Source organism: Quercus lobata, chromosome 12, assembly GCF_001633185.2.
Source record: "Quercus lobata isolate SW786 chromosome 12, ValleyOak3.0 Primary Assembly, whole genome shotgun sequence".
Taxonomy (NCBI): domain Eukaryota; kingdom Viridiplantae; phylum Streptophyta; class Magnoliopsida; order Fagales; family Fagaceae; genus Quercus; species Quercus lobata.
In genome coordinates this window covers 18,789,016-18,807,263 of record NC_044915.1, presented here as the reverse complement: position 1 = coordinate 18,807,263, position 18,248 = coordinate 18,789,016, and the positions used below count along the sequence as shown (strand labels likewise).

General features: G+C 33.0%; 1 protein-coding gene across 6 annotated transcripts; it reads right to left on the bottom strand.

Moving 5' to 3' along the window:
* Positions 1-9,590: 9,590 nt before the first annotated feature.
* LOC115970013 (SWR1-complex protein 4) lies at positions 9,591-17,947 on the bottom strand. 6 transcript variants are annotated; one of them, XM_031089666.1, is made up of 17 exons: positions 17,418-17,947; positions 17,220-17,306; positions 16,460-16,525; positions 16,313-16,372; positions 16,093-16,149; positions 14,771-14,900; positions 14,450-14,517; positions 14,175-14,267; positions 14,023-14,070; positions 13,271-13,447; positions 12,844-12,954; positions 12,207-12,302; positions 10,596-10,667; positions 10,462-10,495; positions 10,301-10,369; positions 10,089-10,177; positions 9,591-9,912 (listed from the first exon to the last, which is right to left on the bottom strand). In XM_031089666.1, exons 1-16 carry the CDS (start codon positions 17,529-17,531, stop codon positions 10,131-10,133), a joined length of 1,329 nt encoding a protein of 442 aa, XP_030945526.1. In that variant the 5' UTR covers positions 17,532-17,947; the 3' UTR covers positions 9,591-9,912; positions 10,089-10,130. The 6 variants fall into 6 exon arrangements, with proteins under 6 accessions (XP_030945526.1, XP_030945523.1, XP_030945521.1 ...); XM_031089663.1 differs by having other exon boundaries at positions 10,462-10,519; positions 17,418-17,946; XM_031089661.1 differs by having other exon boundaries at positions 10,301-10,359; positions 10,462-10,519; positions 17,418-17,946.
* Positions 17,948-18,248: the final 301 nt, after the last annotated feature.

Below are 18,248 nucleotides of genomic sequence, written 5' to 3'. Positions count from 1 at the left end.
TTAATATCATATTAATGTTTAATTGTCTTATAGAAATATCATAGAAAATTTATGATGTCACATTTATGTTATTGAAAAACAGTAGTTGTAGGTTAAACACTTCATGCAAATAGTAATATCATACTAATAGAAATATTATAATCCAAAATATATAAAGAAGGTCAGGTGGAAAGCTAAATGAAAAATTACTCTAATAAAGAGCTACATGGCAGAACGACAAATTCTCCCACATCATGAGGTTTTTGTTTTCTTATATAATTTTTTTTTAAACCATATATATATATATATATATATTGATTTTATTAGAAAAAATTTACAAAGCGATAATATGACTATAAATGTGAATAACTGATTTCAAAACAAAAATGATTGCTAACTCTTTCTTTTATAGGTAAATACAGTCAACAACTATGTGGTTTGGACTAATGTCAGCCAGGTTTAAGACATTTTAAAATTGACTAACTTGATCCATAAACTGTTACTCATTTTTCTGTTATCTGTCAAGGTGATTAGGGACCAAATTAGTCAATTTTGAAATATCTTAGACTTGGTCAGCATTATCCAAATCTAAAGGATGTTAATTGTATTTTACCTCTTTTTATTGGTCATTAATCATTATGATGTAAATGATGAATAGGAATCTATTTCCAAGAATGTAAGATATTAGAATTGAATAATAGACAATATTTAGCTACAAAATTAGTTGTAGTTTTAGGTTACAATCTTATTCAATAAAATAAATATTACTACAAATTTTGAAAATCTAACCGTTGAATTGCAAGTTCTTTACATTCTTAATACACATGTCAAATTTTGTGTCAATCGAATATTATTTGTATATGATCTATAAGCTTATACTTTACGCATAATTTTAAATTACAAAAAGTTGCAATTTAAACAATTTTGCAAGCATGAAGTATATAAGAAGAACATGTAATTCAGTGGTGGATTTGTCAAAATTCACATCCAATAAAAATATATTGAGTAAGGTTGTAACCCGATTTTGTAGCTAAACTTTGTCCTTGAAAAATTACGTCTATTTATTTTTTTGGTGCTAACACTAGAATACTACCTTAAATGAAATTCAGTAGTTTCTTTTTCTATTGCCCTCTTCCACATGTTGTCATTGCAAAACTCATATACAACTATTAATCTTACTGTCAACAAAAACTGCACCACCATTGGATCTCTAGGGTCCATAGTCCGGCCCTAGGCCTAGGCCACTTAGGCCATTGCCTTGGGTCCCCCTACTAGAAAAAGACCCAAATTTGGGAGGAGGGTGGGGGGGGGGGGGGAGGGGTTTTTTTTTAATTTTTTTTAAATAGGAGATATTAAAAAAAAATTAGTTTACATTTTTTTTTCACTATTAAGAAGACCCAAAGAATTAAGTAATGCTAGAGATAGAGATAAGACAAATTTAAATAAATAGGTCTTACAAATAGACGTGTTACTAATTACAAGTAATTTAAATAGAAAAATGTTAAAAATACTATAAATTTTATTTCATAACTTTTATAATTTGATATGACAATGAATATGATAGGTGCACTTCAACAAACTATTAAATGCATTTTTGAATGGATTTTTGTGATTGGTGATATATCTTTGTAATTCTCATGTTGTAAATTTTATAATATCTCTAGCATTTTTGTAAGCCTCATGTCACTAATCACATCCGTTACAACATCAGTTTCTACTAAAAATTTTTATAACTTTTTCATTTTCTCAAAAAGAAAAAATCATATTAAAATCTAAAAAGAGAGGAATTAAAAATATATATATATATATATATATTATATAAAATGCTACTTAAATATTATTTGAGTGATAATATAAAGGTCACATTTGAAGATTTCGCATTAGGCCTCCGAAACGTTTGGGCCAGCCCTAGTCCATACTCTCACCATAGATGTGAGAAATGAAAATGAGTCGATTTGAGCTTAGCATTAAAATTTTAGAAATCGTTCATTTATTTTTATTTAAAATAGGAGCTAGAATTAAGATCAATGTCAAATTAGATTACATGTAAAACCATGATTCATGAACAAGTTTGATTTAATTAATTAAATAACATGATTTCTTTTATTAATAAATTATAAAAATAAGATTCACCAAACTTGTATTGTTAATAATTTTAACTCGAAATTGATTGTTTCTATTATCAATAAATTACAAATAATAATTTCATATCTTATGAACTTATTAATTACAAACTTTCACAATCTAATCTCAAATCTACTTATGTTGTTATACATGTACACATACAACAACAACAACAAGCCTTAGTCCCAAATTTTTGGAGTTGGCTATCATTTCTCAACAAATTAGTTAGGGTCAACTATGTGTATTCTTTTGCGCAATTTTATTATATCAAAAGTCATACTCTCTACTACTTTCTTAATTGACATGTCATTTTACACTACTCTACTAATGTTGACTTTTATCTTCCTCTACATTTTTTTTTTTTTTTTTTTGGTTCTCTCAACATGAATAAACTCACTTTTTCTCATCAATGCATTAATCACTCTCCTCTAAATATGACCAAACCAATGCAAGCGACTCTCCTTCATATTTCTATTAATAGGGAACACATTTATCTTTAAGATACTTTCCTCATTTAGAATCCTATCTTTTGTGTATTTTTTATTTATCCATTTTAACATTCTCATTTCAACTACATTCATTTTTTGATATTGTGTTTATTAGTAGCCCAACATTTAGTACCATAGAGCAAAATTGGTCTATGATAATCTTATAAAAGTCAACCTTACTTGGAAGGTATTCCACAATCACACTAGACTTTTGATGTGCTTCTCCACTTCATCCATCATGCTCTTATCTTATGATTCCTCTTCCATCTCCACATCTTTATAAATTACTCGAAGATATTGAAAATTCTTGCTCTTTAGTGTATCTTTTGACCATCAAGTCTTATTGACCCTTGATCTTTGTTTCTACTTTCACTAAACTTTGAAAAAAAAAATTACTCTATCTGAATCCTACTTAATCAAAAACCTTTAAATTCTAGAGCATTTTGCCAAATTTTAAACTTGGCATTAACTTCATATCTAGTTTCATCCACAAAAATTATATCATATACAAAAAGAATATGGTAAGGGATTTCCTCTTGAATTGAATTAGTGATCTCATCCATCACTAATGCAAAGAACTATGGACTTAATTCTAATCCTTGATGCAAACATATAGTGATAGGAAACTCACCTCCGATGCCTTCACTTGTTCTCACACTAGTTATAACTCTATGATACATATCCTTAATCAACTTAATATACTTTAGATGAACTCATTTCATGTCCAAAACTCACCACATAACCTCTCTAGGGACCCTATCATATACTTTTTCTAGATCAATAACACCATTTGGAGAACTTTATACGCCTATCTATATTTTTTATTTGACATCTAAGTACGAAAATAGCTTCCATGGTATATCATGGTATAAAACAAAAGTGATTCTTTGATGTTGTTGTTTCATGTTTTAAATTTTTTTTAAATCATTTTTTTTTTCCAAATTTTCATTTATGCAACTAATAAGTTTAATTCCATGATAATTTGTATAGTTTTTAATATCCCCTTAGTTCTTGTAAATATGTATTAAAGTACTTCTCAAACCTGAAATGTGTATAATTTCAACTACAACCCAAACCCAATATCAAACCTGGTAAAAAAGATGGAAGCATGGAAAACCCATTAATGGAAATAAAAAATAAAGCCAAATCAAACTCGGTCAACAACACGAAAAATTTATCAACGAAAAACATAATTTTCAAACCCATCAACACAAACCTAATCAACACCACAACAGCCTACTAGTCTTTGAGACCCAAACTGAAACCAATTTGAGACCAATGTTGTTAAGGCCAAACACAAACCCAACGAAGGCAGAACGTGCCTAAACTTGGCTCCATTGATTTCATCCTTCTTTAACAACAAGCTCTAACGTCCAAAGAGAGAGAGAGAGAGAGAGAGAGAGAGAGAGAGAGAGAGAGAGATTTCTTTGGGTCTCAATGAGTGCAATAGAGAGAGATTTCTTCTTTTGCCACAAAGAGAGACTTGAGAGGAGAAAGAGAGACTTGAGATGGAATAAAATATAAGTTTTTAATTTTTAGATGTTGCTACAATGTCATTTATAAATTTGAATAGTAATAAAGCACTGGATCATATAGGTGTGTTTTTGGTGATTTTTTACTACAATATCATCTAAAATACATTTATATGGATTTTACATTCCCTAATGGGAATGCTTTTATACAAAGAGTTTCTTTCACGCGTATATTTATTGTTTTAATAGATAGTGTAGGGACTCAAAGGTTTAGGGCCCAAACCCACTTAGAATAGTAAGGCCTGTACCACCAAATTAGGCCCAAACAGATAGAATTTATAAAGAGAGTGGGAAAAACAAGTCCGGGTTCAAGTCCGAAGATTCAAGTAAGAAGGAATGAGTTAGAAGCGAAAATCAAGTAGTATTAATGTTTTCCTCAGGCTAACCCAAGGACAAATTCTTACACAAGGATATGCACTCTCCTTTTTCTCTTCCTCCCTACTGTTCTTGATCTAATCTCTTTTTCTTCCTTTTTTTTTTTCAGTCCCTTCACCTGGAAGTTCTCTTCCTTTATATACTCCTATACTTCTTGCATCCTAACCCTCCATTTGCATCCTTCTATGTTCTCCTTAGGACACTTGTCCCATTAAACTCTTGTTGAAGGTGTTAGAAAGGGCTGCTTAGCTGGAAATCTACTGTTCAGGTGTCATTTCCTCATCAATGTAGCTAATAAAGCTATTGCCAATCATTTAATGTGGAGGTAGTAAGTAGGCTCTCACAGGAAACATCTTTCAAATACCTTGACCCTCTCCTTCAATGCCATTTTCTCCACTCGGGCTTCCAAGAGATATTTTATCCCGAGATATTTTGTCCCTTCCCACCTTCTTTGCGCGCAAACCCACTCCTTGGGTTTAAGGTGTTTTCTCCTAATGAACAAATAATGGTCAGAGCATTCTTAGTTTTCCTCGGTCCTTGAGTCCCCACAAATAGATATTTAGGAATTATATGGATGGTAAGATTAAAAAATATGTGAGAAGACAGAAAAATGGAAGGATGAAAAAGATTTCAATTTTTTAGTAGGTTTAATATGAATTTATTTTGCTTGGTTGAGAAAAAAAAAAGAGTTGATATAAAAATTAATTTTTTTGACTTTACTATGTGCCATTATTATGTCAAAAGATTCAAAACTAGTATCTTAGTAGTATATAAGAAGTAAAATTTTTCCATTATCATTTAAGAAAAAATAAATTTAACAATTAAATTAGTAAATATAACATCTTATAAAAGTGAACTCATCACACTTACTATATTATTTTATTTTTATTCATCATCCATTATATATGCAAGGAAAAAAAAAAACTGTGATTAATTGAATTAGTTAGAGTAACGCATCACAATGATTATACGATTTTACACTACAAGAAATTTCGTTATTTTCAACGGTAGAAACCATTGAAAAAAGTACTATAAACTGTCGAAAAAAGTATTTTCAACAATAAAAATGACTGTTGAGACTGTCACTCAAACCTATGTTGAGATTTTTTTTTTCTACAACCTATGTGACCATTGAAAAATGTGTTCTACCTTTATCAATGGTTATTAAAAGTTAAACTATTATTAAAAACCGTTGAAACATATGCACATAAATATTGAGAGTATAGTATGCTTATTTCCTTTATCCACATGCACTCAATCGTTGATAAAAGTTGTCTTGAGATCAATTTCAACAGTTTGTAACTATTAAAATAAGTATTTGTAAGGATTGGCTTTAGACCTTTGGCCCACTAGCAATGGATGATGGCCCAACAAGCCCAAAACAATATATTTATTAGAGAGTGAATTTTACAGGTAAGACTTAGCAAATCATGTAAGGGCCACAAGGGATTGGATTCACGCCAAAAAGATAAGAAAACCAGTTTAAAGAGGGAATAATGCTCCTCGTTCAAGTCCAAGGATCCACTGTTCTTATATTCACTCAAGCTTTTTAAAGTACAAGATATTCTTTCTCTCTCTTTATTTCGATTTTTCTTTCTTTCTTTGTGATTACCTCCCTCAGTTCTCAAGGGGGTTTTTTCTTTTTAGAGTTTTACTCCTTTTCAATCCCAGCCTTCCATCTGTTGATTGTGTAAGTGATCGGGGATGCTTGTCCCATCAGAGCCCTCATGAAACCTTTGTATATAGCTGTAAGGCTCAACGTCACTGTTCAGGCATCATTTCCACATAAATGCAGCCAGATGGTTAGGTGTGGAACATTTAATGTGGTGGTAGCAGCTTTCTTCTCAGATATTTACTGGTTCACTGTTAACTCTTTTATCTGAAGCTTGTCATTAGAGGTATATTGTCCTCTTGCACGGTATCTTCTGGGCAATCGAGCTTTGATCCCCCTAGGACATTTCCCGAGGAGGGGTGGATCCTCAGGAGACATCCCTTGTTCGTCATTACTTGTCCTTATCCTCGTCCCTTCGCTGTACAAGCTTATCTTACTGTTCAACCCTCCTCAGGTTATCCTACATCCTCGGACAAGGCCCACAACCCAATATTCCTACTTGGCTCATTTATCCCCACAATGTTCATTTTAAAAAATAAATTTGGATGCACTCTTTCGTGTTGATCAAAATTTAATAACCCGATCAAAATAAAACATAAACACAATTGTTCAATTCCAAATTGAACACCATTCTCATATAAAAACTAAAACACTAGTCTAGTTCTCAAGTATTCAAATAGTTCCAAGTTTTCAAAATAAATAATTAAAAAAAATAAAATAAAATAAAACACTAGTCTAATTCTCATATGCTTCCAACTTCTCAACTTGCATGCCTGCAATAAAAAGGAAAGAACCTATAATTAAACAAATGATGTCTTAAAAATAATGCTAAGAAAGTATACAAGTAGAGCTTTTTTAATTTAAAGAAATAAATATTAATACATATGGGTCCCTACATAACAATTATAGAAGTCTAATCTGGCAATTATGGACACCCATATCTGTGAGGCTTGTGGATGAATGATACACATCCTCTCAGTGGCGGTTTTAGGAATTTTATTTAGGGTGGTTATTAAGAAATTGAAATTATTACAATATTTTTCTTGGTACCATTTTTTAAGGAAAAATAAAATTAGAAATTAATTTTACTGAAGCAAGTTACAAATTTTATATATATATTTTTTTTATAATAGGTTTTTTGTTGAATAATTTTTTCACTTGTTGTTGTTTGGTCTTGTATTGTTTTTGTTTGGTTTATGTTTGTTGTTATTTAAGCTTTAAAAAAAAAGATTAAGAATTATGTTTGGGGGTAGAATTAATTTGAAGTAATACTATGTCCACAACATTTTTACAATAAATCTTATGCAAAAAGCTATTATTGGTGGGTAAAAAAATAATATTAGTACTTGGTCTAAATTAGAATCAATAATAGCTTATCATATTAGATTTGTTATGAAATTATTGTGAAAATGTTGTGAATATAGTAACACTACTCTTATATTTGTTGAACTCAAATTTTTGTAATTCTCAAGTCAGAGTGTTCAAAATTTTTATTAAGGTAGTCACAATAAGTTAGTTTAGTATATAATATTTTTTTGGCAAATATATATACACATTTTTTTGCAAGTTAGGGTGGTCCTATGACCACCTTAGCTTACATGTAGAGCCACCACTGCATCCTCTTGAGTTATATATAAATTATTCTGAATTTTTCGTGAGGCTTCCTAGGTATCTCGTATGAGGATTAGTTAAAAGCTGAGACAGACCTTCCTTATATATATATAAGGAATATTATGTTAGTAAAACTTAGGTGTTTACATTTATAATAACTTCAAGGGGAGTGTCATTTCATAAAACGTGTGGAGAAGAATGTCATTTTGTAAAAACTCAAGTGAGTTTGCTATAATTTAACCTTATCAAATTTTAGTTAATTTTCAGCCCCTTACCCTTTTCTCTACTACAACTCTAAAATCTTCGATTTGAATTATATTGACTCTGATCCCAGCCCAAGCACAGGATAAACAGATTTCCCTACTACAAGTTTAAAGTTAATTTTCTTTTAGTTTCAATTGGCTAATTATTTGTACTAGGACGTCATTAATACATTTCTGCTACAAATATCATATGAATTGGTAGTTTTCAACTTTCAAGCCCTCATGTTATCATGAACTTGTTTTTCGTCAAGCACGTGGTTGTTTTCCGAGAGATTTCATTGAACGAAAGGTCTACTTCCTTGTAAAGTGGAAGGGGAGATCATGGGTTCAAAATTCATGGGTGTGTATATAATTGATGATGCACTTGGAGTTTAATGCCATGCCAAAAAATAAAAAAAAAAAGTGGGAAAAAAAATCACGTTAAAGGACACAAAAACCACAATTAAGGCCTATTTGTTATTGTTGTTTAAACAACAGTTTTCAGTCATTACACGTATTTTCACACACATTTTCACCTACACATATTTTCAAAAAATAAAAACATCGTTACTAGAAATTTCTTACCGAACAGACCCTAAATCACGTTTTGAAATTGCAAACATAATTTTTTTTTTTTTAATCCAAAATGTGATAACCAAACGGGCACTTAATGGATCATTTTCTCCCAATTTCATGATATATAAATATAAAATATAACATTGTACATTATAATGATATTGCAAGGTACACATTTAAATTTGTAGTAATTTTTTAAAAATATAGATATATTAAAATAACAATTTATTACATCCACTTCTTGATAATTGCTCTTTATTATCTTGCTAAGATATCAATTGGTTTATAGTACAGGTAGAGTTTAAATCTCAAATCTCTTATTCAATGATAAAAAGCTTCATCGATTGAGCTAACTAGAATCTAAAATTTGTAGCTAATCTAAATGAAATAAAAGGAGGATTACCAAACAACTATTGGTTTCATGAAAGATTGTTGGTTAGACACACCCAAATCCACAATATGCTTAAGTGTCACCTTGTAATTAGTTCACCTAATTTTCCCCCCTAGCAAGTACCTGTCATGGTTCTGTGTAAGTGTTGAAAGTCGATCACAAATTAACGCCCAAACATGTTATGAAATTAAGTATGGGTTCAAGTGCGCTGTGGGCAGTGGATTCATGGACATTTTTCCAGAAATTCCCCCACTCGTTGAAGGGGTGGAGGAAATGAGGTTGAGGCTTGTGTGTGTATGTGTGTATATAGAGCTTCGTTTAGAAATATATATACTTACTAATATATGCCACCCCGTGTCTCAAACGAAGACCCCCACAACCTAGGAGTTGCCATTAGACCAACACGGTCATTGGCTTCAGACTTGTATATCAAGCTATCAATTGCTGCAAGTAATCAAAGTTCCTGAGATTGGACATTTTCTTATGAGGTAGACAAAGTTCATTTCCGGAACTGAAAGCTCGATACATAGTATAAAGTAGGTTTTGATCTTTTCCCCATTTTGCCTTCGAATAATGATCGTGCTGGTGACTTCTCAAGTCTCCACTATCTGGCTAAGCTGTTCTTTCTCAGAATCTTGTATAAATCATATATTCAGGGCAGATGAGAAATTAGTATGCTTGAATATAAGTCATTGTATAATTGTACTAAAAAAATAAAAACTTCTACAAGAACTATTCCCATGCCTCACACGGGTCAACCGCTAGTTTCTTATGTACAAGAAATTCATCATTCATAGAGCTCGCTATTTCGCCACCTTGCTACAAACATCACGGCATAAACTTAACTAAATTAAGAATGATAATTGAGCTAAACCTATTTTTTAGGTAAGTTACACAAACTAAACTTCCCTATAAGGAACATGAGTTGGTCATGAGTTAGTGCTTCTACTTCTGACTGCCACAAAACATCATACTCGATATTCTGCATAGAAAGGTTCAGCAACCAAAAAAATTACCTTCAGTATATATTCTGCATTCTACAATAACACAACCACAATGAACTCTACATTCTACCCTTTTTTTTTTTTGGAGGGGGGGGGGGGGGGTTGGAGGTGTATTCTGCATTCTACTTTTTTGAAAGTTCATTTGCTTCCTTACCTTTAGATTCATAGATCTGATGCCTTTAATTTTCGGGGCCTTTTAGACTGAGCTGGCGATGATGGAGCTTCTGATAACCTTCCAGGTGCCTTAAAGTTACAATTAAAAAGAAAGATTATATTACATTCAGCAAAGAATGCAGAGAAGCAAAAAAGGAGAAGGGGGGGGGGGGGGGGGAACCATTAAACAACAGGAAGTAGATAACTGTGTACCTTGCGTTTCTGGTCCCTTTTGCCAACTCTTTCTCCTGATATACCAATAATACATGATTCTGAATATTACTATAAAAATGACTTACCTCAATAAGAAAACAAAAAACCATGCAGTCTAGCATTTATAATGCAAAGACGAGAGATAAAATGTCCAATATTACCTCCAAAACTCATGTCAGGAACAAAGGTCCTATCCTGATCCCCACCACGGTTTGAACGCTGTTAGCATTTGAGAATCAAAATCTCAAGATTTGGAAACAAAACCATAAGGAATGAAGAGAAAATAATTTACTACCTTAGGCGTGCTTGGTGTATCAGCATATGAGCAATCACGAAAAGATGAACCTTCTGCCTCCTTATATTGCAACTGGTTATCAAACATTCAAGATAAAATGTCAAAGAAGATCAATAATTGAGGAATGCGAAACACTACTCTGTATTGTCATGCTTATATATTTACAAAAAAGTGCAAGATACTAGGTTGAGAGAATACATTTAGGTTGACAGAGAAAATGACAAAATGTTTGTCGTACCCTTCCCAAGTAGTTCTATATCCCTAGCATAAGCCACTTGCTTATATCTCTCTCTCTCTTTTTTTTTTTTTCTTTTTTTTTTTTTTTGGGATAAGTATGACTTGCTTATATTTCAGGAATTCATAAATTCATGTTAAAACAAGAAACATAACCCAAACATCTAGCATTTCCCTCTTTGTGTGTGAGATATGTAGAATGACTGAGCAGCAACTGGAAAGTACATTTATCATGGAATGTTTATTTATTAATTTTTTGATAATCTGCAATGGAATTAAACAAAGGAAACGAAACAAGGGGGATAATCTTCCTTACAAACCGACTTGATAGCACTTGGAAGATTACCCTTATTAAAACAGACAGAAAAACAGGAATTTAAAGCAAACTTAGCAGTTGCGTAAGCAGCAGAATTGCATTTTCTGTTGACCCAAACAAGAGAACTCAAAAAGGACCTAGCTTGAATCTTTTTTTTTGCTAATCCTTAGCTAGAATCTTAACGTCACTAATGATAGAACATATAGCCCAGTCAGGGGTGATATTGGAATATAAAGGACTGTAGCATGCTTTAGCATCCCCTTCAAAGATAACACAGTCCCAATGCTCTTTGGCAGCAAGCTCTACTGCCCAGAGAATGGCAGATGCTTTGGCCTGAATGGGGGGGCATAAATGCAGAGTTTGGTCCACACTTTAATCACTTCATCATGGAATGTTAATTGAAACTGGATATTGAGCCATCAATTCAGTAAGCATATGACTGCCCAAAACATGGAAAATAACCAGGGTTATGACCAACTGCCCCCCAAAGGATGCAGTTGGTTAGGAGGCATTGCTATCCAGATGGACATGCGCCTCAGTTTCCAAAAGTAGTTTTCAATTCACATCCTTAAATCAGCAAATCACTTCCTGAATGATGAATAACCCGCATTATGTCTGAAATTTAAAGGATCTGGTAAAGGTCATTTAGTAAATTGTAGAACCTTAACAAACCAAGCAATAATAGTAAGCAGAGATAAACTTTAAAAAAAAAATATATATATATATATATATATTTATTGGCTGAATTACTTACACTTGACATAAGCTTGATATATACATAAAGAAGCAAGGAGCCACAATTACTACAAATTTGTCTTAATGAAAAGAAAAATAAGAGGGCAAATGAACTTGATAAAGATGCTTGTCCAGAACACTAAGAAATTCAAATTGGACAATATAGCAAGATTTCAATTCATTTGATAAGGAAGAAATGCATAAACATGTGCACATGACCAATGTAAGAGAGGAACGTTTGCTACCCTAAAAAAAAATTAAATACAGAGAAGACGATGTCAACAGAAGAAATTATTTTAAATGTAAAGAATAAACATTTGTGATACCTGTTTCTGAAGATTCAGCAGAGTCAATATTTCTTTTCTTAATTCGAGATGCTCTGCACAAACTGATTTGGTTGGAACTCTTGGTTTTAGATTGACCTGTAAATGATAAGGACAAAGTATTATACCCTTTTTATAATATTTAGGGAAAAAAAAGAGAGAAAAAGATACAGGAGTATTGCTCATAGAGTGAAACAACGATTTAGCAATTCAAAAAGCATCTAACCATAAGAAATATTCCTGTAAATTAAGGATAGAGTCTGGTTGCTCTTAGACATACTTAAAAAATGAATACCAAATATTAAAAAGAAAAGAGGATGAATATACATGGTAGTCCTTGGATTTTTTTCTGGGTCTTTATAAATATCAAGATATATATTGTTTGTCTTATTTCGCATTTTCAAAATAATTTCTTAAAAGATAATATCAATTGCATGAACATGTTATGTTTGAAAATATCTATGATACCGAACCTGCAATAACAATATTACACAAACACAAATGAAGAAAAGGAATTAACTTTAATGGGATAAAACCACAATCTTGCCGGTCACATGGATATTATACTATCCACCAACTCATGATATGACAAGGAATAAGTATATCTACAGCACTAATAGTTCAGGGAGCAGAAACAAACCCCAAGTTCTTGTAAAGTTTGCTCAACCCGCTTTATTGTCCGAAGTCCAGCAGATGAGCTTGCAGCTTGCACCATTTGGTCAAGTGCATATGTTCTCAAATACACTCGAAGCTGAAAATTTTCACAATCAGTGAGAGCATGTTTTCAAGTACAGATGAATTTGGCAATAGACTCAAGGTGAACAAATTTCTGGAAAAAAAAAACATTTTAAGGTGAGGTACATTAAACTCAAAATTTTTTATTGGTAAAAAATAAAAGAGAAAGAGAAGCAAATACAAAACAGTTAATTTAAATAATATCAGAAACAAAAAGTTGAACTATAAGTAAATTGAGAGGTATTGACATGATTGTGCACACACATGCCAACACACGTGCACGCACACAAACACACACAGCACATAACTGACAAACAGCCTATTAATTGTACCATGCGAAGAGAAGCTAGAGTAGAGGCATTGTCCGCTGTTAATGCTGAAGATGCAATTGTTGCAGAGGGAAGCTGAACATTGGATGAAGGTGATACAGTATCACCCGGAAAACTAGCTCTCTCAGCACTTTCTGGACCAGCATTTGATGGGACAGGCAACTCAGACTCTTCAGCTACCTGAAAACACATAAATGAAGCAAATAAACTAACCTGTAGAACACATACACAATAACATGTGCAATACACAGTAACTCATGCCTTCCTTTATAATTACATAATATAAATTATAATCTCACAACATGATAGCTAACAACTCATTAATAACCATTCACGATACTTCTATTAACAACGACAACAAAGATGATTAAGCAATTGGATGCTGTATTCCATGAATAGTTTGTGGCAGTAGTGTGGAGTGCAGGTTCCAAAGATGAGGAAGTACAATTGAAACATTTTAAAATGATAGCCTCTGAAAAAGAAGAGTATAGACTGAAGAAGTCATTGATGGTACAGCTTTAAAGCCAGCTTCTTTAGAACTTACAAGCACAGAGATACGAACTTCTCACCCAACATGGGAGCTTCAAGTTACCACCTTCAGTTTGATACCAAATTAGGGTTGATGCAAAATTAAAAAGATTAGAACTAATCCTTAGAGCCAGTTAAGTTTAAATATGTCTCCTCTTTCATGCATAACTTTGAATGTCACCAGTTACTTAAAAGAAACAAAATCGCATAAATAATCAACACCTTACCTTTGCAGCCATCCGTGACTCAGTTATTCTTTTTGCTTCAGCAAGAACCTGGGGAAAGGGAGAGTGGATATCCAACAGACAAGTTACTTAAACAATTCAACTACTCAGAAATGCATAGATAGAATTTTAGAAATGCATTTATTGGCTTAGACCTCAGCATCTTTTCGCTCTTGATGTTTTGTTTGAGAGAGGACCATGGATAATGCTCGCTTGCGTTCTATCTCTTGTGAAACATTGTAAGGTTCCTACATTGACGAGGAATCAGATACTAAAACAAAAGAATGTTGAAATACAGGCATATAGCAGACATCAAATTTAAACAACAGTATACAGTCAACTAAAGAAAATAATAATTTATGATCAACATGGGAACCTAACCTAAAAGACAAATATTCAAGTGTATATTGCATTAACAAAGCTATCAAACCTTAACAAGAGGGTTCCCAGAAATGTCTCCAAGAGCTGGAGCTCTAGCAACCACTATGGCTCGACAAACTACACACAGAAAATGCCACAGTTATGAAGAAAAGCAGTCAGATGTGTGTGTGTGTGTGTATGTTATATGTATGTGTATATAGATCATTAAGTCACATACATAACCAGTGGGTCTTGAACATATGACCTCTTCCTCCATCCCATTTTTATGTGAGGAGGAAGCACCAATTGAGCTATAGCTCGTTGGTATAAGACTCAATAAATTTGAACCATAAAATCAGCAGCATAAAACGTAACAGAGAGTGATCAATACCACTGTAATAACGATCCTTCAATTCCTCCACAGTCCGAGATGATGAGAACCTGTCAGCTATCACAATAAAGCGGAGATCAAATCGTTGGCACAAGTCAAACAACTGATCTGTCTCCTCCTTGGTCCATCCCTGACAAAGATGAAATATGACAGAGCTTTAGGTACTTAATCCAAAACATAATGCCAAAAGATACAAACACTTTGACAGGATATTCCTACATCAATACAATATCAGTCCTGTGAAACATAAAATACATACTGAGTTTTTTAATAAATAATAAACATATAAGAAAAAATCACAAAAAGGGTACACCATCCTAGCACACCAGAGGTACACATGGCAATTAAGACATCTAAAGTTTAGCAGCTCTACAAAATCTCACAGAAGAAAAAGCTAGACAATAGTTGCAGTTATCCAATCATCTTGTGTTCTAAGAAACAAAAGCTTGATGTCTTAAACTGCAATTTCTCATCCTAAATTTTTTTTTTTGAGAATTTTAGTCATGCCAAATACACCACATAAGAACCAATGGCACAATATTCCAAATCATAGATTTTTTGTGTTTCCCCAATTGACCTCCCCAACAAGCCAACAAGTCTACCAGAGAATGGCATGTCCCAGATGACACCAAAATAGAGAAAGCAGAAGACCAAATGTCTCTTCTTATGGAGCAATGGAATTGTCAATGATTCACAGTCTCACTGCCTTTTTTGCACATACAACAGCAATGTCCTATAATTATACTTCCCTTAGATTGTCAATTGTTTAAAAATTTTGCAATGCTGCCACCTGAGTGAAAGATGCAACTCTAAGCAGTGGTTTCACCTGCCAGATTCTCTACCAAGGAAAAGATAGTTCCTAGTCTACTTTTCTCAACACACTGTAATATGGCCTAACCATGAATTCCTTTGTTCTAGAAGCAAACCATATTATCCTGACCTAAAGAATCTAGATGACCAAGTAACATGCCCAGGAGAATAACCTATATCATCTGCCACTGTTACATTCCTATCAGCTGCAATATGGAATAATACATGCTGATACGTAGTCACAAATCAATATGAAGCACAACTACAATCAAGAGATGATAATGTAAACGAAAATGTATGAAAAATGGTGTATAACTGGAACATTAAATCCAAATACTGCAATTTTAACACAACTTTGCAAGTGAATGAATACTTTTATAACGCTTAAAACTAAAATCATGACATGCACAATGATATATATGTATTTTCCTTTTCTGCCTTATTAAAAGATGTCTTGCTATTAAGTAGAGGAAAAGAAAATTAAAATGATGTAACCTTAAATTGATACCTACAGGATCATTCAAGTACTTCTCATACTCCTCATCCGTGTATTTGACAATGTCAACAGACTGCTCCACATCACATAAATTAAATATATCAATCAAATGAAGAGAATGGGGTTAATGGTACATGTATAGCAGGAAAACTAATGGAAGGGTAAAAAACAACAAAAGAGCAGAGTAAACTCTTTTTAGCTTAGCTGCACAAAGATAAGAGTGTATGCTTGTATACCTTGTTATACTTGGCAAAGGAATAGTCACCTGTTGGTGGAACACCATTTACAACCCTGACCTGCCAAGTAAAAGAGACAGGAAAATATCTTTAATACTCCCCTTATAACAATGCACTAGACAAATATCCAGACACACACAAACCTACCCAGTGATAAAGCTGCAAAGTATCTTTTCGAGCAGAATTTGTAAAAGGAAGCCACTGCCAAGTGATCTGAAGGCAGAATCCCAAATTTGTTAGAAATCATATCATATATTATAAACTCAATGAACTAAAACCATGTATATCATAAAAAATTACCAAATTTAATATATCAACAGAAGATCAACCCAAAGTAAACGAATAATATCAGAACGGAAAAGCCATAACAACTGGGAAACATTCTTGTACATCTATTATCAATTGACAAGAGCAGAGAACCAATATGCAATTTTTGAATTATACTTATCCTTATCAATCTGAAAGATAAGACAGCATCACCTTCTAGTTATGAATGTACAACTAAGCAACCCGGACACAAGAAATAAGCTCAGTCTCTACAAAGTAATACTAACAGCTAAAACCAAAGTCATAATCACCCAAGTTTCCATTACAAATTTTCCCATGAACATGCTAACTTAAACATCACATCAAACTCAGGAGCTGCTCTAGCAAACCTCAACTCTAGATCAAAATTTAACACCACCAACAACCAAAAGTAAAATCTTAAAACCCAGTACATTAAAAAAGAAGACGAAAAATAACCTATCCAACAATGTAGCACTTAATAAGCAACAAAAACCTAACTTTAAAGCAAGCAATACCTCAACTTTGACAAAAAAGCATATTCAAGCTCATCCCAACACATTATCTTCAACATAACTACCAAAACCTATAGAAAAATTACACAAACAACAGAAAAATTTACCTTCTCGTCCTTTGGAGGCTGCTTTTTCAATTGAGACGAATCGATCGCGGGCATTAGAGGCGCCAAACCACCCGTAAGTGCATACACCTACATTTCCGAAACACCCCAACACAAAATCTAATCTAAATTCAACAAATTTAAGCGAAGAAAACCAGAATTCACACACACAGATAGAAATAGAGATAGAGATAGAGATACCTCGCGAGAAATGCCATCGGGCTTTCGCTGAGAGTCCTTTGGGGGTCTAGATTTTTTCTCTTGGGGAATAGGGAGAGAGTTCTTGGGCAAGCCCAGGATGTCTTTGGCATCCATTGTTGAAGAAAAACCCCAACCCAGAAAATAAAATTAGGGTTTTTCTTCTTCTTCTTCTTCTTCTTCGCTAGCTCTCTATTTTCTGTGAGAGGCTTGGAATTCGCCAAGAATTCAAATTTCACAGTGCATGCGGAATTAGGGGAAATTTTTTTTGAGAGATTCGATCAATGAATTGCTTAGTTAGGGCTCGTTTTCGGTTCGAGCGCCAAAGTTTGGATCAGACCAGAGCGATGAACTGGGTTTGCGGTTTGCTTCGTTTACATGCGGGTGACTAACCGCACCGCTCCATGATGATTATTCAATGAGTTTTTTTTCTTTTTTGGAGAGAAAACAACAACAATGAAACTAGTTTAGTTTTAAGTTTAACCAAGTCGGAGTTTATTTCAACGGAAACTTCAATTTTAGGTGCTACTTTGGTATGGTTGAAAATGGTTTATACTTGGGGTTGGGCGTAAAATAGTTTATATCTACGGACACAGCTTGAGCGTAGGGGCGGAGTTAGGAATTTTTGTTTGGAGGGGCAAAATTTTGTTACTAATATATTAGTCTCAAGTTAAGATAAATCATCACACTCAGGCATAAATGCACTTACATAAATATAAACATTAATATTTGATACTAAAGTAGGTCATAATTTATAAATATATTGTATACTTTCACATTTGTATATTCGCAAGATAATTTTTTAGGGGAATTTATCATCTTTTAAACTCCAAT

Bases quoted from the DNA above. Each gene is read 5' to 3' on its own strand.
- LOC115970013 (XM_031089661.1), bottom strand. From the start codon at position 17,531: ATGGATGCCAAAGACATCCTGGGCTTGCCCAAGAACTCTCTCCCTATT. The intron at 14,901-16,092 runs GTAGGTATCAAT...CATCTTTGTCAG, and splicing joins AGAAGTACTTGAATGATCCT to GGATGGACCAAGGAGGAGAC. The intron at 10,360-10,461 runs GTAATATTGGAC...AGTAATATTCAG, and splicing joins TCCTGACATGAGTTTTGGAG to AATCATGTATTATTGGTATA.